Source organism: Mus musculus, chromosome 11 (assembly GCF_000001635.26).
Source record: "Mus musculus strain C57BL/6J chromosome 11, GRCm38.p6 C57BL/6J".
In the NCBI taxonomy this organism is placed as follows: Eukaryota; Metazoa; Chordata; class Mammalia; order Rodentia; family Muridae; genus Mus; species Mus musculus.
Genome location: NC_000077.6, coordinates 106,520,534 through 106,542,565, shown reverse-complemented (window position 1 = coordinate 106,542,565; position 22,032 = coordinate 106,520,534). Strand labels below are relative to the sequence as shown.

Genomic DNA, 22,032 nt, shown 5'->3' with positions numbered 1-22,032 from the left:
TCAGTGTGATACACAGTCACCTGCTGCCTGGAGACCAAGATGTAGAACCATGTCTTCCTGCATGCTGCCATGCTTCCACCATGATGTTGATAGACTGAACCTCTGAACCTGTAAGCCAGCCCCAGTTAGATGCTGTCCTGTATAAGAGTTGCTGTGATCATAGTGTAACTAAAACAGTTGCCAAGGGGAAGTGCCTGTCTTGGAGGGCAGACAGATGCTGGTGGTTGAGTGGAGTTGAGCCAGCACTGAAAGCTGGAGGCCTCAGGTCTTCCTGCAGGCAAGCATCCCTAGGGATAGGTAGAGGGCAGGTGTACTGGTGCCCTCCACCAGGACAGTCAGGGAGCCTCCCACATCTGCTCCAGCAGAAGGGCAAGGGCTTTGCCCTTCCCAAGGAGAAGTATGTTAGGTGGAAAGTGAGCTCTGCCATGATGCTCTGTACTGCTCATCTACAAGCCAGCAGAACTGCTGCCGTGCTAACTTAGATTAGTTTTGTGATGTGAGCAAATGGTCCCCACCCTATAAGCTACTAACATGGTTCCAAAAATCAGAAAACATTTGTTTTCCCAATGTCTCTGCTGCCCTCACCCACTTCCAGACCAGCAAGCCCTGACTGAGCCTGTGATGTGCTTGCTGTGTGTGCATCATCTGCTCTTCTGGTTTACTCGGAGTTTCACGTATGCTGTGGATGTTCTTTGAGCATTGCTGGCCCATTCACAAATGCTTTCTGGAAACTACTCCATGTTCATAGAATTCACTCTCATCTTTTTAAACAGATGCAGAGACTTCAATGTGTAGATGTTCTATAGTTTTAAGATTTCCCCAATACTTTGCAATTCCTGGAGGTGCCAGGATGAATCACGTGTGAGCGTGCTTTCGTGTTGTTGGGGTGTCTTCAGTGCAGAAATCTTGGAAGCAGGATTAGTAGGTCAGAGTGTGAATGCACATGTGCTTTGGTTAGAGACCGCCATGCTCCGTTCCTGGTAGCTGTTGCACCAATGTTCACTCCTACCAGGAAGATCCGGCACTGCCTGATTCTCTGACATCACCTTTTGGGGATTGTCAGTGTTCATGCCTTGTGCCAAAGACAGGACATTTCCTAAAGTCCATATTACCTCAATGTGAGCCCAAAAGAGGGGCCTTAAAGGGGTCAGAGACACAGAAGAACTTTGACATTCCCTTAGCTTGTTCCATTGTGTTTCAGACTTGGCCACCACCAATATGTTCACCCAGGTTCACAGGTCCCCTCTTTCATAGAAGGGGGCTTGGGACACTTTGTTCTCCTTACCCCCACTTGCTGCCATCTTGCCTTCTCCCTTTTACAGACCATAATAGTGCAAGCATTTCTTCTGTCCCCGAGAGTAGGGCTCCCGGGTGTTCTGACCACGCCACACGTTCCTTTCCCTTTAAGTTGGGTTCAGTGCTAGCTGAGGTGAATAGGCCAGTGTTAAGTCTCTGGTTCTCGGCCTTTGAACTAACATTAAAAATACCCAGCATCTAATTAGTGAACCCAGACTACCCCGCTGTGTGAAACAGTTCAAAACATTGCTGGCAGTTGTTCTTACCCATAATAATTAAAAACACGATCAGAAGATTCAGCATAGAAACAACTTTGAAGCTATTAAACTGTATTTGAATTATAAAATATCACCAGTTTCTAGATGTTTAATGTCCAATTTTAGGTGATTTTAGTCATAATTCAGAAAATTCTTTTCAAATGTCTCCAAGTGGGATGATATTACTTCTGGTTTATGGGTGTGTCAGGAGGGGGCAACCTGCATGCTGGCTGCACACGTGCTCCAGACTTGAGGCCAGGAAGTTATGGGTTCTGCGTGCCCTGGAGGTGTCATCTGGGAGAGAAGCCTGCCAGGGCAGCAGCGTGTGCCCATCCTCCAGGCGCGAGGCTGTGGCCCTCAGGGTGTGTAGGTATTTCCCTTTCTTTTCATGGGAGGACTGAGGGAATGTAAGACACTGTAGGATGCTCTGGGGTGGAGCCCTGTTGTCACTGTCACTCGGGGTTGTGGGTTCTATTTTTGACATAGATCTGTGAGCTGGATTACAGGACAGAGCCATCTGTGTTCCAGGGCATAAGAATGATATGAACAAGAATCGGTTAGAAATCAGGAACCCTGAGGCTGTCAGAGGTCGTCCCCAAGGCTGCCCTATTTCCTCTTCAAACTGTAAACTGGAAAGGGGTGGTGGGGAATGAAGCTTATTATAAGTTAAAAAAAAAAAAAGAAGAAGCAATATGTCCAATTTAAAAATAAAACTGTAAAGGACACAGGAATGCTGAGACGAATCAGTAAGGGAAGACGACTCTTCATTTAAACCTTCTTCACATTCACATGTCTGTGGTGAGTGCATTCCATTCCTGTGTGTGCACTCGTGGACATGCCCCTGTGCCCATGCTGGCGAAGTGGGAGGCAGTTCTCTTTTTGCACTGTGTGGGTCCTGGGGATTAAACTCAGGTCATAGCAGGGCATGGTGACACACACCTTTAATCCCAGCATTATGGAGGCAGAGGCAGGTAGATCTTTGTGAGTTCGAGGCCATCCTGGTCTACATAGTGTACTCCAAGACAGCCAGGGCCACAAGCAAACCAGTACTCACTGGGCTTGGTGGCAAGTACCTTTACCCACTGAGTCATCTCCCTGGCCTAAGAATAGTCTTTAATAAATGATGTGGGAATAGCTAACTATCCATGCAGAGGAAAGATGCTGAGCCTGAGCCTCACGCTCCATGCAGAATTAGCTCGTGTGCTCACAGACCTCAAGGTAAACACTAAGCTATACAGCACATAGCAGAAGTCACTCTTAGACTGAGTTAGGGGAAAGCTCCTGAGCAGGGCATGGGGTGCACATCAGAAACTTAGCACACAGGAAACTGATAAAATATGAGTTCAAGCCTGCCCAAAAGAATACAAGGAAGTAGCCTGGTCTACAAAGTGAGTTCCAGGACAGCCAGGGCTATACAGAGAAACCCTGACTTGAAAAACCAAAAAAAAAAAAAAAAAAAAAAGAATACGAGGAAGCAAAAAGAGAAAAACTAAAGCTCCTACAAAGACAACAGAAGCAAACATCCAAAGGAAAGTAAACTAGGTTCACCTAAGTCAAGCCACGGTGCCATAAAAAGTGCCATAGAGAGCGTTGAAAGCGGGCAAGCCAGATGGCATAGGTAGAGGGGCTGCTACCAAGCCTGATGACCCAGGTTCAGTCCCAGAACCCACATGGTGGAGAAAACCCACTCCCATACACTAAATACAAATCAACAAAATATAGTAAAAGCAGATTTTCAAGTTAAAAATAAAAAGTAGGAGATGGTTCAGTGGTCAAGAGCACACACTGCTCTTCCAGAGGACCTGGGTTTGATTCCCAGCACCCACATGGTGCCTCACAACTGCTTGTAACTCCAGCTTCAAAAGGATCTGACATTCTCTTCTGGTCTCCCTAGGCACTCCACACATGTGCCACACACTTACACAGACACACATAGATGCAAAAAAATGAAAATAATCAAAATAAATCTCTAGGGCTGGCGAGATGGCTCAGTGGTTAAGAGCACTGATTGCTCTTCCGAAGGCCCTGAGTTCAAATCCCAACAACCACATGGTGTCTCACAACTATTTGTAATGAGTTCTGACGCCCTCTTCTGGTGCGTCTGAAGACAGCTACAGTGTTCTTATTTAATTAATAATAAATAAAATCTTTGGGCTGGAGCGAGCAGAGACTGAGCGAGTGGGGTTGACTGAAGCAAGCAGATGTCCTAAAATTCAAAAATCCCAACAACCACATGAAGGCTCACAACCATCTGTACAGCTACAGTATACTCACTAGATAGATAGATTGATAGATCTTTTTTTTTTTTTTAAATCTTTAAAAAATAGTCCACAGAGTAGGAGAAAACATTTGTAAATTATTTCTCTTATATTGGTCTAATACTCAAACTATATAAAGGAATGTTATGACTCAATAGTAAGGATATAAATAGTTGAATTAGGAAATACGTAAATGCAGAGGGAGATGACCCAGTCAGCAAATGTCGGCTTTACGAAGATCTGGGTTCAGATTCCCCAGCACCCATGCAGAGTCAGGCATGCTGATGTTCATCTGAAATTCCCAAGCTAGGCAGGCAGAGCGAGGGAGATCCCTGCAGCCCAGTGGCCAGACAGCTTAGTTTAGTTAATACGGTTAGGGTCTGTGAGACCCTGTCAAGAAGATGGTCTGAGATAGAGAGCTGAGCAGTTACAAGTGCACACTGCTTTTGCTCCCGTATCAGGCAGATCACACCGGTCTAAATGCTAGCTCTGGGGATCTCATGCAATTCTTAGGCTTTGGTCAGTGACTGCACTCGTGTGCTTACCCACCCCACCCCCTCACCATAAGAAATAAAACTTTATAAACTGGTAATCTCTCTGGGCTCATACGTACACACAGTAAGGGAAAAGGCAAGTGTGACAGGGACTGGAGTGACAACTCAGTAGGTAAGGGCTTGCTGGCATGGTGACATGCATTTAACTCCCAGATAAGCCAGCCAGGTATGATGGTGCGCGCTTGTGATCCAGCACTGAGGAGACGGAGACGGGTGGATTCTGAGCTCCCTGACTAGCCAGTCTGGCCTACGCGGTGTGTCTCAAGTCCTAGTGAGAGACCCTGTCTCAAAAAACAAGGTGGGCAGCCTTTAAACACACGCGCGCGCGCGCGCGCGCACACACACACACACACACACACACACACACACACTTTTAAAAAAATAGCAAAAATCTTGTTCCAGAACAGCCAGGACTATTACACAAAGTAACCCTGTCTGGAGGATGGGTGGGGAATCTTGAAAGTATTGCTGCATTGGTCAGGCATGGCGCCACAGCCTGTAATCCTAGCACTTAGAAGATGGAAGCAAGAGAATCATAAGTCAAGGAATCCAAGGCTAGCCCAATCTACAGGAGACTATCTTATAAAACCAGTTTTGGGGGTGGTGGAAGGGAACTAGACACAGTCTCACTATGTGGCCGGGGCTGACCTGGGACTTACTATAAAGACTAGGCTGGCTTCTAACTCACAAATGCAGAGATTAAAGGCACATGCTTTTTTTAAAAATATTTTTAAAAGATTTATTTATTTATTATATGTAAGTATACTGTAGCTGTCTTCAGACACTCCAGAAGAGAGCATCAGATCTCATTACGGATGGTTGTGAGCCACTATATGGTTGCTGGGAATTGAACTCAGGACCTTTGGAAGAGCAGTCGGTGCTCTTAACTGCTGAGCCATCTCTCCAGCCCCCGGCACATGCTTTTATTATTATTTCTTAATTATTGGTACGCTGGAAAAAGACTGAAACTGGGCTGGCAGTGCGAGTCTGTAGTCCTAGTTCTCAAGAGCCTGAGGTGGGATTGCCAGTTTGAAGTCATCTGTGGTTATACAGTGAGACCATGTCTTTAAAGGGGGGGCAGCTAGGCTTAAAGAAAATACAGTGAAATGATTCTGTTCTAGCTGGGAAGAGAGAACTTACGTGTGTTCTGTAATGAATATGCATTGTTTTTCAAATCTGGGGAACAAGCACACAAATGTGAAGAAAGTGCCCTGCTGTCTCTGCTCTTGGACCAGGCCACCACAGCTGCCACCTTGACACAGCAGCCATGTGAGACCAAACTCAGGAGCAGTTGTTTCAATCTCTCTTATAGCAGAAAGGCATCCCTGGCCTCCCACAGAATTGAGTCCGTCCATGCTGCGTTGGAGATAAGCTCATTTTAAATACAGTCCTCCCCAGGAGCTAGATAGATAGACAGTGTCTGCGGATGGCCTTGCTTCAGCTCCGGAACATTGGCTTCCCCAAACATTGCCTTTGGAAGCAGGCTTGGGAGGCTACCCTTCCTCCCCGTGTGGATGGAGGAGGCGGCACAATGAATATTCTCCGCACATTTATTCTTCAGCTTTAAATTTTGATGACAGTCACTGGAAATGCATCCTAGCAGCCTGTGGAGGCCAGATTCTGTTCATAAACCCTTTTGATGCATTGTCTGTGTTCTGCAGCTCTGTGTTTGTCTTTGTTCCCTGTGCCCCAGTGCAGAGCCTGCCTTAGATACAGGGACTGGGAAAAGGAAAAGCAACATGCTTGTCAGTTCCTTGAGACGTCTTACCGCATCCTGTGTCACTGGCTTGGACGTCATTGTGAAATAGTCTTTGTTTCTTGCTGTGAGAGAGAGGGGGGGGTGTTTCCTGTAAAAAATGAACATTTTAAGAAAGACTGATAAAGGGTACACGTGCTCTCCTGAGAAAGGAAGAGGTGGCCTCTTCTGTGTAGCCTACAAGACAAAAAGTGGTGAGAGTCTGACGTGGGCAGTGGTTTGGCTCAGCCCAAGTAGCCTGGGGGCCATTTTCTTCAGACACGTGATATTTCTTCAGTAGTCTGTGCAGATGATCTGATGGGGCTTGAGGAGTCCTGAACCTGTTACCCTGAGCCTGAAGATGACAGTGCACAGTGTGCAGGAGCATGGGGTAGGAGTGCAAACACATGTCCACACACGTGTACACACACTTGTGGTACAAGAAATGGCTGACGCCAACTTCTATCCTTTCATCCGGAAGTCGGTGGTGGAAAATATCTCCGTCAATGTGCAGGACCTGACAGCAGCAGGGGTAGAGTCAGGCAGAGCCACCTCTTCTAAAATGGAAAAGTTAATATGTAGCAATTCTAAACAAAGGTGTTAATTTTTAATGGGTGTGCATGTGTGGGTGTCTGTGTGAGTGAATGCGGGGTGTGTGGGGTGCCTGTGGAGGTCAGAAGAGGGTGTCATCTGGTGTTGATGGTGGTTCTCAGCCACCAGTGGGTGCTGAGAACTGAAGTGTATCCTCCGGAGTGCAATAGTGCTCTTAGCCACCTAGCTGCTCTTCCAGCCTGTTTGTTTTTAATAAGTCACTGACATTCTAAGGAAGACTTTGGAAATCATCTAGATTTGAAGGAGTCTAAAACAGGTCCTAGACTCTGATGTGTTACTGGAAAATGGAAGTGAGCCCCCCATTCCCTAGCTCCCAGAGAAAGAGCTGGCACAGCTATGACATGACATTGGGGGCTGAGCAGTCTGCTGGCTTCACATCAGAGTCTGTGCATGGCTCACATAGATCAGACCCTAAGTCCAGGCTTCAGATCTGCTACGCGACATAAGCCGTAGGGGTCTTACAACCAGGCAGACCTTCAAGGTTCGATTCTTGGTACCTAGTGACCAGTGTGCCATGCCACTGGCCTGGGCACATAGCCAGATGAACCAATTGGCTACCTAGAGCAAGCCACGGTGGCACTTATGCACAAGCACAGGCATGAAGTAGAAGAGAGTGGATGGTCTAAAGTCATAACATGTGGAGCCCAGATGTGTTTACGTAGATCACAAAGGGAAAGAAGTGTGAGCAGTCATTAGACTTCTGCATTTCTAGATCTTTTCATCTTTCCTTCTGTCTGTTAGCTTTTCTATATAAGGCTGCAGTCTAATTCAGATGTCCCAACAAGTGTCTGTCTCATTGGCTGGATGTTGGTGCCTGTCCTCCCTCATGACAGAGTAAGCAGAGAACCAGAATCAGGCTTCAGTCATGAACTAGGGATTGTTCCTTCCTCAGATGGAAGCAGGATTCCCCTCTTCCTGGGGTATTGTGATGCTCAGATATGGTAATCTTTAGGAGTCACCTATATATCTATGTGTGTCTATGGTCAGCAGCACTAATCCTGCCACCCTTGTAAGTACTGAACCCACCAGCACGTGCTCGCCACCAAACCTCACGGTCCCCTCATAGTTGCTGCTGCTGCTCCTCCTCCATGCCCACCTCTGACCCTCAATAGGCCAGATTCCATAGTCTGGCAGCTAACCCAGGAAGTTAGAGACAAGTTGGCTCACCCACTGGTCACAGCAGATGTTTCAGACAGATTGTGTGTGGGTCAAGCGGTGGGCATTGGAGTATTTGATGGGCTGGGGTTGGGGCCAACATCTGTCCTGAGAGCCATGTTCTCATCCAGCCCTGTGGTTCTTACCTCCTCTGCATCACATGCTGAGAGGGGAGGGCTTTGGAAGCTCCTGACTCTGCTAAGCTGAGGCAAGACAATGCAAGTCAGTAAGTGTGAGCACCTTGCAGGGATCACTTGAGTCCTGGCCATTGGGAAACTCATTCCTCCTGGAAGAGGATAGGCTTGACAGTCGCAGGCTCAAGCCTGACCTGGGAGAAAGAGAAGCAGGCTTTGACAGATAACTCTCGGACACTGAATTAGTAGGGAGGGGAGCGAGGGCAGGGCAGGTCTTCTGAGCTAGGGCTGTGCAGTGGTAGCTGGATCATGGGAGGACAAGGCAGAAGCAGAAAGGAGACAAAGAGAAGGTGCAGCTGTGACAGCCGATCTTGTCTCTCCTTTTCTTGCTCACCAGCACGGTGTGGGGCTTGTAATTTATAGGAAAGATGGACAAGTCATGCGTTCCGTTTCTATAGGAGGGGCCTCTGGAGGCTTTATGGAAATAAGCACCTGTCTGAATCTCCAGTTTTCTGACAGCTAATTTTGGTCTCTTTTCTTTTGCCAGTTGCCAGAGGCCCCACCCTCTGAGGAGGAAGAACAGGAAGCCTGGGTGAATGCTTTGCTTGGAAGAATATTTTGGGACTTCTTGGGCGAGAAATACTGGTCTGATGTGGTGTCGAAGAAAATCCAGATGAAACTCAGCAAAATTAAGGTATCAGTTTTCACACGAGAGGCCTCTGATCCCCCTCCACTTGTGGATGTTCTGTCCCCTCAGGTCTTAAGTGAACACACACCGTGATCTAAGAGTACCACACATGCGTATCTGACCTGGATCACAGACTGGCCTTGATCTGTAACTATCTAGGGACTGAGCCCGCTATGGTGTTTGCCTTTCTACTGTTGCTGTGTCATTATCCTCTCCAGTGGTCCTCGGAGCTTGTTGAGGAGAAAGGAGCTCCTGTGGCTCGTTTGGGTCTGAGTTAGAAACAGTTTACACTTGGCTTAGCTTAAACTTGGCTTAGCTTCCAGGTGGGAATTTTGAACTCCATGGGACCCTATTTCCAGCTGTTCTCTTTCCCTCAGCTAGGACAGTTTTGTTTTTTTTTTTTGTTTTTTGGGGTTTTTTGTTTTGTTTTGTTTTTTTCAAGACAGGGTTTCTCTGTATAGCCCTGGCTGTCCTGGAACTCACTCTGTAGACCAGGCTGGCCTCGAACTCAGAAGTCCGCCTGCCTCTGCCCCCCCAAGTGCTGGGATTAAAGGCGTGCGCCACCACTGCCTGGCCAGCGAGGGCAGTTAAATGTGTCTGCCACTGGCCCTTGCTTTGGGCCAGACATCTCTTTGTGTTGGGCTCTCTCTTTGCTGAAGGAACAGTCCTGATGCTAGCTAACCCAGGCCCGCTTGGAAGTGTGTTTAAAATGCCTAAGGACTTCATGTGACTGTCATTAAAGGAAATGTTTGCCAGTCGGAGACCTGTAGAAGTTCCCGAGAAGCAAGCCTTTGGCCTGCTCCAGGTCCAGCCACTTTGAGCACTAAGGCCCCACTGAGAGTCCTGTGCTCAGTAGCTTACATCAGAGGCTCTTTGGGGCTATAGATTTTTTCAAGAAGCAGAAACTTGTGGATCCTTTTCCTAGAAGAATACACGCTGATGTAAAACTTTGCACGTGCTCTTGGGGAGCTCAAGGCCTCCCGGTGGAGAGGACTTCAGACTAAGGTAAACTTAGGCGTGAAGAAAGAGGTGGACACAGAGCCTTGATTTTGGTCCTTCCTCTGGACAAAACAGAATATCTGACAAGCTCTGTGTGCCTTCTACAGACCAGTCTTTGCCCTTCCCCGGCTCTCTGGTAAGAAGAGAGGCTGCCCTCTGACCTGAGGAAACTTTAGAGTAAGGCTTTGGGAGGCCCTGTGACAATGTTGACTAGTTAGTGTTTTCAGGGTAGGTTAAGGGTTGCCCTGGCTCCTGCTAGCCATTGGAAAGTGTCCCTCTCTCTTGGCAGATGAGATGTCAGCAGGGAACTTGACCTCTTTGTCTCCTTGGGAAGTCTCTGGTCAAGGCAAATAGAAGGGCTGCCCTTTCTCCTTTCTCAGACACTGGAGGGCTGTGCTTCCCTGGAGCAAGAGAACAGGGCACGCCTGGGTTCCAGATGAACGCTCACCAGTTCCAGAAGCCTGACCCTTCAAACTAAGAGTGGGAGGTCCTGGTGCCTCGTCCCCGGGGGAGTGATGATGGGGGATGACAAAGGTTCCCTTAGTCCCGAGGAAGTCTAGGGACGGTTTCTGCTTCCATCGCTCAGGAACGTGCTTGCTGTTCACCAGCTTAAGCTCCTTCTGCCTTTTCTGGTCAGAAGGACTGAGGTTAGCCGTGCTTGAGGTCCAGCGGCACCCAGGTCAAGCTTGGTGGCTTTGTCCATCTCTCACTGCTCCTCCTCGAATCCCTGCCCACTTGTGATCTGCTGCGCTGTGGTGTGCCCTGGAGGCAGAGGAGACACAGGAACAAAGGGCAGAAGGATAATACCACGTTCCTCCATGGTTGCACTTGAGGTTCATGTCAGCCAGAGGTGCATCTGGTATCCAGACGTGGGTTTAAAGCAAGCAGTGTTTCTGCCTCGTCAGGATGCTCATGCCCTCCAGCAGATGCTGTCGTTGCACACAGCCTGATGCTCATCCACAGATGAGAACATATCCCACACACCTGAAGGTTCCGGCCCCAGTTGAGTTGACTTAGGAGGGTGAGGAACGTGACCCCTGGGTTTGTGTCTCCTGTGGGATCCTGTAGGTTTCTGGTTGACTGGCACAGAGGAGGGACTCTCTTGCTTTCTTCAGCATTTGAAAAAGGCTAACCTAGGGGGAATGGCATGAGGAGAGGTTAGTTGTGATGTGCTAGCTTCCTGGGGTGCAGTAGACCCAGAAGGCTCTGCTGGATAGCTCCTTATCAAGACTCACAGGTAACTAGAGGCTCCTCACCAGGCTGCCTCCTCAGTTGCAGACAACAACTCTCAGGTGCAGACAACAAGCACTGTGGCAGACTTGCCCAGCCAAGTGACATTTTGTAGATGGTAGATATGTCACCCACATTTATGTTGACGCTTTTTGGGGGGAGGGTGTCTTCAGACAGGGAGTACCAATCTAGACAAATGTAACTGAGGACTAGCCCTTGGTAAATAGTAGCTCAGGTGATAGCGTGTTTGCCTACCGTGCAGGATGCCCTGGGCTCACTCATGGTGGCACCGGTGTGTCACCCCAGAGTTTGGAAGGTAGTGGCAGGAAACAGGGATGCTTGAGACCTATGGAGCGAGTTTGAGCCTAGCCGGGGCTACATGAGACTCTGTCTCAAACAACATTGGTCGCATGCATTGTTCTTGGATGCCTATAAAAAAGCAGAGGTGAAGCTGTCCGGCGGGTGAATCCTGACAGGTCCCACTTTCTACTGAGAGCCAACTGCAGAGATCCACTGTGTAAACAGCAGAGTCACCCCTGACCAGGTGCAACCCCACAGTGTGTTAAACTTAAAAAAAAACTAATTTTTTACAAATTAATCTACTATTCAACTAGATAAATATAACTTAGACAATTCTGGAAGAAAAGAAAAGAAGGACTTATAAACTATAAAGCTGTGTCATAGCTAGGTGTGGTGATGGGTGATTGTCATCTCAACACTCAGGAGGCTGAAGCAGGAGGAACATCATAAGCCCTGGGCTACACAGTGAGACCCTGTGTGTGTGTGTGTGTGTGGTGGAGTAGGGAGGAGACAGACAGACAGACAGACAGACAGAGTCAGACAGAGAGTTATAAAGCTACATCGGTAGGCGGACTTTGGTGCTGGTAGATAACATTATAGTGTAGACTCCAGTGTGGTGGGAAGCTCATATTCAAAGCTGATGGTCCAGATCAGGGAAAGCATCGGTTAGTTGCTGGATGATAGGCGGGGTAACCAGCCATTTGGAAAAAATACTGAACCCCTACTTCAGATCTTAGGCTAAGCTGCATGAGATGGCACGTGCCTTTAGATCCAGCACTAGGTGGCACAGACAGGAAGGTCTCTCTGAGTTCAGTCCAACCACAGTTACATTGAGATCCTAGGGGTGGGGGGGCTTCCACTAAAATAACAAATGACCTGAAGATTAAGGAAACACAAATGCAGCCTGGCTGCCCAGCATCCAGCACTCTAGAGATGGCCAACCTGGTCTATGGAGCAGATTTTAGGACTGCCAGAGCTACACAGAGAAATGCTATTTATCTTGGCCGGGGGGGCGGGGGGAGGAGAAGGAGGAAAAAGCGAGAGGGGAAGGAAGAGGGAGAGAAGGAGGGGGAGAAGGAGGGAAAGAGTGTACAGATCCAGTCAGAGGAAGTATACATGAGGTCATGGTATGATCGTGATCTTGGGGTAACTGGGGATTCTGAGAAGGACAGCAGTACTCTTCTGCTCTTTCCTCCATGATAAATCCTTGCTGATAGAGTTGGGGTGTTAGTCAGACCCAGCAGGGACCAGATGGCACCCTCAGATGAGTAGCTAGAGGAGGTGCAGAAACCCAAGGGGAGTCTACAGTCTGCCTGGGTCAGCAGAGGTGGGGAGCTGTGGCCCTCCCCGAAGGGGCAAAGGTGGCGAGCAGTTTACCAGTCATCTGGCAGGGTTGCTGTAAGGGAGGAACTGGCTGTGTAGGAGCTCTGGCCTTCCTGGAGTGTGAGGACAGATGCTAACATTTCTCCCTGGTGGACCCCGATGATTACATACAGCCTGAAGCTAAAGAGACGGTGGACTCAGGCTTCCTGGGCAAAGTCCTCGTAGACCTGCCTTTGTGGAGCAGGCAGAGCATGGGAGGACGACAGAAACAGCCAGCCCTGCTGCAGGGGGATGCGGATTGGGGCTTAGGCTTTAGTTTGGTTTTCCCAGTTATTTCTAGTCCTGTGGTAAATTTGACTGTCTGAAGTGTAACAGTTTCTTACCTCTCCTCCTCACTCTTACGAGTGGCAGGTGGCAGGTCCGACACTTCTCCACCTCCTCAGCTAAGACAGCCATGACTGACCACGTCCTCACCAAGTCCCAGCCCTGCTCTAGGAGATTATAGCATTTGTCTGTTTGTTTGTTTCTGCTTCTCAGCTCTGTACATAAAGATGTGGCCCAACACCACAACTGCGCTCTCCTCAGACTGCCTGGAGCTCTGGTTGACATTAGCGTGTTACTGGCTTCCTGGGGTCTCATTCACTGTTTGTTTCTTTCCTGCAGCTCCCCTACTTTATGAATGAACTAACACTGACAGAGCTTGACATGGGTGTAGCTGTGCCAAAAATCCTTCAGGCCTTCAAGCCTTATGTTGATCACCAAGGTAACGCTTAGTGGACTGGAGAGGACTTGACCGGTGGGTGGTAAAATGCTTGTCTGGTTGTAGCTTTCACCCAAAGGCTTGTGCTTAGAAAGAACCTGAGTTCTAAGCTCCTGTTCATGTGGACTGTGGGTTTTGTTCTTATTCTTTGTTTAGTTTTTAAACTGGTGGGGATTGGAGGGTGAGGAGAGGGAGAGAGATTGGGGAGCTGGCGAGGGGATGTGTATGTTGAGGTCAGAGGTTAACTCTATGGAGTCAGTTCTCTTCCTTACCTTTAAATGGGTTTCAGGGCTTGACCCTAAATCATTCTCCTTGCATGGCAAGAACATTTATCTACCGAGCTATCTCACCAGCCATTTTTGGTTTGTTTTGATTTTTGTTACTGTTTCATTGTTGAGATAGAGACTTGTGTGTCTGCCACTCATGCTGGACCTTGCTCTGTAGCCCAGTCTATCTTTGAACTTAGGATCTTCCTGCCTCAGCCTCTCTAGCACAGACATGTACCACCACATCCTACAAGTGACTTTTATTTATAGCAGTCACAGTAGGAAGCTGGATGGCAATAGATCTAGGTTCCTTCTCCCAGTTCTCTTCGCTCAGTCTGTTATGGGGGATTTTCCAGACTCAAGACACCCTCAAGCCAGTTGCTGGGGTCCAAGCTTTTATGTGAGTTCTAGCCCTTGACAGGGTGAGGCAGTGGACTAGGTTTCAGCTGCGCTGTCCTCTCATGGACACCATGGCCCTGCTTCCCTGAGAGACACTGCCCCACTCGCCTAGCCCCAGCATCACCTGCCTTGTCTTCTAAGTTGTAAAGTCTTTGGCCTTCATGTCTTGCATCTTTATCGTCCTTACACTCCTATGGGTCTGGAGGATTTGAAAGATGAAGACATATACTTGAAGGCAGTATTTCAGGAGCAGATCTGTCTGCTGGAGTATAAGCTCCTGGACTTAAGGTTTTATTAGGCTTGATGGTCACAGTATTTGTGCCTAATCCTGTGGATGGACAGAAAAGAATTGATCAGAATGTGGAAGAAATAAAAATAAAGGCACAGCTTTCTATGCCTTTGATAACATGTGGCTTCAAAGGGCATCAACAGGGAGGAGTTAGAATGCTGGGATTTAGAAAAACACGAGCTGAGTGAGTCACATGGACAGAGAAGGCTGCTGGCACACAGGCAAACCTCACTGGCTCATTCCCTCTTCTTTCCCTTCCTTCCTTCCTTTCTTCTCTTTTGAGACAGGGTCTTGCTAGGTAGCCTAGCCAAACAAACTGCCCACTCAGCTCAGTTTTAGTATCCCCTGTCAAGGAAGCTCTTCTCCCTTGAATCATGCTTAACATATTCCCAAGGAGGCCTAGGAGCAGGGTAGAAGGGAGTAACACACTGTTTCTGGAGAATGATATGTGTTTTGATGCCAATATTTTGTACAATTTGTAAGGTACAGAACAACTCTGTGGCCATCGAGTCACATTTTGTGAACTCATTTTTCTGCTGTTATACAATATGAAGAGGGTGAGTGTTCTGTGATTACACTTAGCAGCTCTGCACATCCCTCTAGGAGGGTTTGAGCTGACAGGGCACGCACACACTGATCTTTGAGAGAGACAAAAGTCCACCTGGTGCCTGCGTGCTGAGGTCACCTGTAAGCCTGAAATCTGCCTGCACCTTGATCAGTCTGAGTCCTGCTGGGGTCTGTCAGGTCCACAGAATGAAGCTAGAAGAGATTTAGACTCTACAAGTAGTTATTCGGTCTAACCTGGTACAAGGTTGCTTATTCTACACCCTGGCCCCCAGCTCAGCATGGTGCACAGTATTCAAAGGTGTGCCCTGCTAAGTTAGCTGTGCAGCTAGAATCTTCGCCCCATTAGAGTACAAAGGCAGGGTCTCCCTGGTCCATGACCTCTCGGCTGCCCTTTGCCCTTTGCTCTCCGTCTCTTCAGGGACTGACTAGAAACAAGCAGGAAATAATCAGCTTCCACAACCCTTCCGAATGCCGGGGGGGTTTTAAAGGTAAACACTGAAGGTGCCTGTGAGGTTTCTCACATGCTCGCCACCTCTCCAATCTCAGCACCTTCCTGGCCTGGTTCAATAGAAATGTCTAAGGAAAGTGCACTGGGCAGAGCACAGCAGGCTCTGCCGCATCCAAGTGTCCCTGTGGCTTTGAACTCTGGGAGTGCGTTGGTCAGGCTTTGAGGATAATTGGAGACCTAAGTCTCCAGCTTCTTTGCTGTTTTTATGGAGCTGGCGTGAGACATTTCAAGTCTGCAGATCAAAGCCTTGCTGCTTTTAATCGACTTGAAGCTTACTTAACTCCTTTCAGGGCAAAGTGTAGCGACCTGCCAGCTTGTTTAACAGGGAGAAAATATTACCAAAGAAAGACATAAGGCCTGGGGGTTATTTGAATTTGATCAAGTTAGGCTTTTCCATGCTTTTGAAGAATGCCTGTATGACCCAAAACAGAAGGACAAAGGATGCACTGAGGTGTTTTTCAATAACAGTCACACTGCAACTGTGTAACTCTGTCCACTTTGTGTAAGCAATAGAGTGTGCTTAACCTAGGCTTAGGCAGCAGTCATGTTACTAAGTGACAGAATCTCACAGGACTGCTGTCCTATGTGTGGTCCACTAGTGACCAGAAGTCATCATGCAGTGTGGGATTGTGTGAGTTTGGGGTTTCGGATCCCACTGTTCTCAGGGAGAGCCTTCCTTTCTAGGGAAATTGAAAGGTGGGGTGACTTGGTAATAGCAGCACTCCTGTGAGACTCCAGTGCTCCTCTGAAAAGTCCCTCCCAGGGGCCGGAAAGATGGCTCTGCAGTTAAGAGCATCTTAACTTGTTGTTCTTGCTGAAGACCCAGTCTCTAACTCCAAATGAGCCCTACGTCCACATGGGTCCACAAAGAGAAATGCAGGCAGAACACCATACACATAAAATAATAAAATAATTTTACAAAGAAAACATTTTTTAAAAAGAAAGAAAATTGTCTTTGGTTCACATGGGCTGTTCAGGCTGCTCGGACTATTCTGCCTTAGCCATGCACTTTTTAAATTCTAAGATAGGATCTCTCTATGTGGCCCTGGCTGGTCTAGAACTTCTCTCAACCATGTAACAACCCTCTTTTCTCTGCCTCACGAGTTGTGAGATGTTGGTGCACTGCTCTATTCTCTGCCCCACTAGTTGTGAGGTGTTGGTGCACTGCGCCATGCCTGCCTGCTGCTCCACTTTTGAAGCTGTGCAGAAGTAGTTTCATAGCGTGAGGTGGCTGACCATACACCCACGGTTGCAGTAGAGTTCCCAACATCCTGCTCCTCACCTCAAAAGAGACTTTGAGAGCATGGGAGGACACGACTTCACACACCCAAGGCAGTTTGGTGGTGGTGGTATTTTTACTATTTTGAGCCCCTTCTAAAAAAAAAAACTTAAAAATTTTTTGTTTGTTTTATGTAAGTACAATCATTGTCTTCAGACATATCAGAAGAGGGCATAGGATTCCATTATAGATGTTTGTGAGTTACCACATGGTTGCTGGGAATTGAACTCAGAACCTCTGGAAGAGCCATCTCTCTTCAAGCTTTGCTCTCTGGATGCTGGATGTTCACTTTCAGAGGAGAAACCAACCCACCATGGTTTAGAGGAGGAGGAAAGTCAGCGGGGTAGGGGAGACTTGAGGTCAGCTCCATGAGCAAGGATCTCGGGACCCTTAATACCTTCTGGTTTTAACTATCAACTTGACACAATCTAGAGTCAACTAGGAAGAGTCTTAATGAGGAATTCCGCAGATCAGGTTTGCCTGTAGGCACATCTGTGGGGGAATGTCTTGATTGTTCACTGAGGTGGGAAAACCCACCCTGGAGATGGGTGGTACTGTATTTATGGGCTGGTCCCTTGACTGTGTTAGAATGGACTGTGTTAGAATGGACACACCCTCTCTCTGCCTCTGGACTGTGTTAGAATGGACACACACTCTCTCTGCCCCTGGACTGTGTTAGAATGGACACACACTCTCTCTGCCCCTGACTGGATTTGATGCTTTATACTTTGAGGACCCATCTTGCCTTCCTTGCAATGGTTAGCTGTAGGCTGGAACGATCATGCAGTTAAACCTTGCCTTCCCCATATTGCTTTTCGTCAGGGTATCTGCCACAGCCACAGAAGTGAAGCTAGATCCCCTTCCAAGCAGCAGGTGCCCTGTTAACCCAGCCGCAGAGTCTAGACCAGTGCGTTTAACATAGCAAGGCCGGAGCCACTGTGTGGGACCACATGCTTTCTGTGGCTGTGATGGGAGAGTTATGGGAGAAACACGTGCACGCGCGCACACACACACATACACACACACACACACACACACACACACGCACATGCACATGCGTGCAAACACACACACACACAGAGTCCTCCATTCTGGTTGTGGCCCCCTTGCATCTGGAGATGTGCTGCCTTGGCCGTTTATTAGCACTTTACATTATGGTCTGGGCGGAGCTGATTGAGGCCATCTTTATTCTTTTTTTCCCCCTGATTTTTAAAAAAAGATTATTTATTTATTATGTATACAGTATTCTCCCTGCATATATGCCTACGCACCAGAAGAGAGCACCAGATCCCATTACAGATGGTTGTGAGCTACCACGTGGTTGCTGGGAATTGAACTCAGGACCTCTGGAAGAGCAGTCAGTGCACTTAACCTCTGAGGCGTCTCCAGCCTCTCTTACCTGATTAATTTTGAGACAGGGTCTGAACTGAACTCACTGTGTTATGAAGGCTCCTCCTCTGCTTCTGGCCCCCGAGTGCTGGGATGCGTCACCATGCCCGGCGGCCATCTTTATTCTGTACCTGTGTGCATGCACGGCTGTGGAGTCCATAGGCTGATGTCACGTTTATTCCTCTCCATTTCATTTTTGAAAAGCCAGTCTCTCATTGATCTGGAGCTTACTAATTTGATTAAACCCTGGCCAGCAAGCCCAGGGAAGTAAGTCTCCACTTCTCAGCACTGGGATTACAGGTACATTACCCGGCATTTTACCTGAGCAATCGAGAGTCAGCAGGTCCTCCTTCATGCTTGTACCGCCAGCGCTTTGCTGAGTAAACAGGGCCATCTCCCCAGCCTCACCTTTAATCACAGTCTCGTACTTCCTGAAGACAGGTTCTTTACAGCACCTGTCAGTTGATGGTACTCGCCGAGAGAGCAGCACTTTCAGGGAATGAGCTGTCTATTCTTTGTGGCACCCTTCTCAGCCACCCTGAGCTCTGGGGATGGGGTGGGAAGGGGGGCTTATATAAAGACCCTCTAAAGTTTGTCATGCTAATTGTCATTTGGTTGGTGATTTGTCCCTGAGCATGGGTAGAATAACAGTATGCAGCTGTCTGTGTTCAGGATAAGGTGGCACTTCTGGTGTCTGACCCCATCTTGACATTGTCACCATATCTATACATTTTCCCAAGGTGGCAACAGGCTTCCTAGTTGCTGTTCACTTCATCTGGTGCCCAAGCCGGGGCCTGGGGCATAGCAGTGGGATTAGGCCTCTGCACTGAAGGGCACATGCTCCTGGGTTTTCAGTGTGCTGCTTGCCTGCCAGTCATTGCCATAGAAGCAGTTTGGGTTTTTTGGTTTTTTTTTTTCCAATGCAATAGCCTTCTTTTCTGCATTACAAGTACATCATAGTAATTTGAACTATTGTTTGCGATTTATATCAGTTTTAAGTTCTCAGCCCATTCTTGAGTCAATCCTAGATTGTGGATGGACCTCATGATACATAATAAGGAGTATGAAGCCAGACGCAGGACCAGAGATACAGTTCAGGAGGTAGAATGTTTACCTAGTATGAAACAACCCTGGGTTTGATTCCCAGTTCTCGATGAACTGAGAGAGGAGGTATGTGCTTACAATTCCAGCACCTGGGAAATGGAGACAGGAGAATCAGAAGTCTGGGTTCATCCTTAACTGCACAGCCAGTAAGGGCATGCTGAAACACCCGATCCTGTCTCAGACAACAATAACAACAACGAAACAGAAAACAGAAAAAGAACACAGCAAACCCGCCATAAATATCTGATCATATTTAGGTCTCCTGAGCTAGATTTCTGGTTATCTCGTATAGCCTTACCCTGTAGCAGCTGCAGCTAGAAGGATGGCCAGGGCGTACAGCCTGCTGGCTGCATGCACTCTTCCCTAAAAAGATAGCATGGTGTCCTTTGTGTGTAGGTGAGACCTCTGTCCAGAGATCAAGAAACTTACAGTGAATTCAAACCCTACTTCATGTAATGGGGCTCCAAGCCTTTCACTTGGTCTTCCTGGAGATGAGGGTGGGCCATAGCCCATGTGACTGGGGCCTGAACCACCTGTGCCCATAACACTTGTTTGTTTGTTGTTTGTTTGACAGCCAGGCACTAGAGAACTGAGTCACTAGTAAAGGGCTCACAGTGGGCGGCTCACAGCGGCTGGCACTCCAGTTCCAGGAAATCCGACCCCCTATGTACTGGCCTCTTCCAGAATACTTGCTTGCCTCCTAGTACCCATGTTGGGTGGTTCACAGCTCCAGCTCTAGGGGGTCCAGATGCCCTCTTCTGGCCTTGTCTGCACCTGCACATGCCCCCACCACCACCACCACCACACTACCACTCTTATATACATATTTTTTTTTAAAGAATAAATTTTGGAGAAAGAAAGACAAAACCTCCCATTTTGGAGGGAGTAAAAGTTTTGGTACTCTTAATATGACAGCTTTCAAAGATAATTCATGCCATTAATATTATTTGGAAACCTGGCCAGGATTTCCAAAAGAAATTAGTGTCCTTTTTATAGTGAGTTAAAATTCCTCTGTAGCCCTTTGAACTGATCCCATTCTCCTGGAAGTGGTTAAGGACTAAATGTCTTTCCTGAAGCAGATGCGCCTTTTATCTCCACAGTAACAGCATTTTGAAGAGTAAGCTAACTAATGATTTTTTTTAAACTGCTTACCGTAAGCTAGAAATGAAGCAGTTTTTCCCGCAAAGAAGATAATCACCCTTGACCTGTGCCACTTAATTAAACCAAGCCATTCATGGAGGATAATCGCATTCAGTAACAGGAAGAATTTGTTGAAAACCAATAGGAATTATTCTGCCTTTAGTGAAGAATTGCACCATTAGTACTTCCGTACGGATGGACAGTGCTTCTAGCCGCGGGGGGGGGGGGGGGGGGGGGAGCTGTTTACTGCAGTGGACTGAAACTGCAGCTATGTATGAAGAATGGTCTGAGATTAATTTCCTGCCTCCTCTTACATATTGTCACTTGTCTTATGACGATCTATAAAAGTCTGTTAGCATTTAAATAGCCACTTGAAGGATTGCATTGTGATTAAATATCCATGAGGTCTTACGGAGCTCTAAGAGTGAAAGCATCTCATGTAGCTTCGCAGGCCTGCCAGGCCACCCTCCTGTGCTGACAGAGAGTGATGTGTGCACACTGGATGCTGGGCCAGTGGCAGCCATCCTGGGGAAATGAGATATGAGCTATTGGCAGCAATATCCTCCTGATGACTAAATTCTTAAAACTCTGCCATTAAGTGATTCTCCAGAGTTACTGAGATACTCCTGGAACTCCTTTTGTTTTTATTATTAGGTAATTTCCAGAAACAAATGGATACTAAAAATATAAGAATTTAGGGGCTACACGTCTGACTCAGAGGCTAAGGGCACTTGTTACTCTTGCAGAGGACCTGGGTTCAGTTCCCAACACCTGCATGGTAGCTCACAAGCATCCACAATCCCAGGTCCAGGGCTCCAGCAGCCTTTCTGACATTCTCCTTTACCAGGCGTGCACACCGTGCACATGCTTACGTGTATGTAAAACACTTATACAAATAAAACAAATTGTTTTTCTTTCTCTTTTTTTTTTCTTTTTTTTTTGGGGGGGGGGGTGGTTTTTCGAGACAGGTTTTCTCTGTATAGCTCTGGCTGTCCTGGAACTCACTCTGTAGACCAGACTGGCCTCGAACTCAGAAATCCGCCTGCCTCTGCCTCCCAAGTGCTGGATTAAAGGCGTGCGCCACCACTCCCGGCCTTTCTTTTTTCTTTAAGATTTATTTATTTTATGTATATGAATAAGCTGTCACTGACATCAGATCCCATTACAGATGGTTGTGAGCCACCACGTGGTTGTTAAGAATTGAACTCATGACCTCTGGAAGAGTAGCCAGTACTCCTAATCACTAAACCATCTCTCCAGCCCAAAAATAAAATAAATCTTAAAAAAATTTTTAAAAAAAGTTTGAGATGTGTGTGTGTGTGTGTGTGTGTGTGAGAGAGAGAGAGAGAGAGAGAGAGCATACAATGAGTTTATTGGGCTGTCTTTTTTAAACCGTTTATTATTTGCAGGGAGGAGTTGATGGGGTGGGTGAGCTTGTGCATGCAGAGCTGGGAGGACAACTTGTAGAAGTCAGTTCTCTTCCTTTCCCATGTGGGTTCAGGGAATCAAACTCAGGTCATTAGGTTTGGTGGCAGGGGGCCTTTACCTGCTGAGCCATCTCACCTTCTTGGGATAGATGAGAAGGCTTACAAGAGTGACCCCCAACAGCTACATTACTCCTAAGCCCCAGCCATTGATGACCACCTCCCGGAAGGAAACAGTCTCACAGTGAAGTCTCCTCACTTGGCAAACAGCAGCCCCTGGGCCACCCTTCCTGGCGGTGCTGTGGGGAAGCCAGAGAGGGGGTGGGAAAGAGGAGGGAGGGAGGGAGAGAGAGGGGAACAAAGGAG

General features: G+C 47.7%; 1 protein-coding gene across 7 annotated transcripts in view; it reads left to right on the top strand.

Moving 5' to 3' along the window:
- The window catches only part of Tex2 (testis expressed gene 2), a 111,295-nt gene that overhangs the window by 70,868 nt on the left and 18,395 nt on the right, over nucleotides 1-22,032 (top strand). For all 7 annotated transcript variants that reach the window (NM_198292.3, XM_006533145.2, XM_006533146.4 and 4 more), the window contains exons 6-7: nucleotides 8,549-8,695; nucleotides 13,205-13,304. In NM_198292.3, coding sequence (NP_938034.2) covers nucleotides 8,549-8,695; nucleotides 13,205-13,304 — 247 coding nt within the window. The remainder of the gene's footprint in view (nucleotides 1-8,548; nucleotides 8,696-13,204; nucleotides 13,305-22,032) is intronic.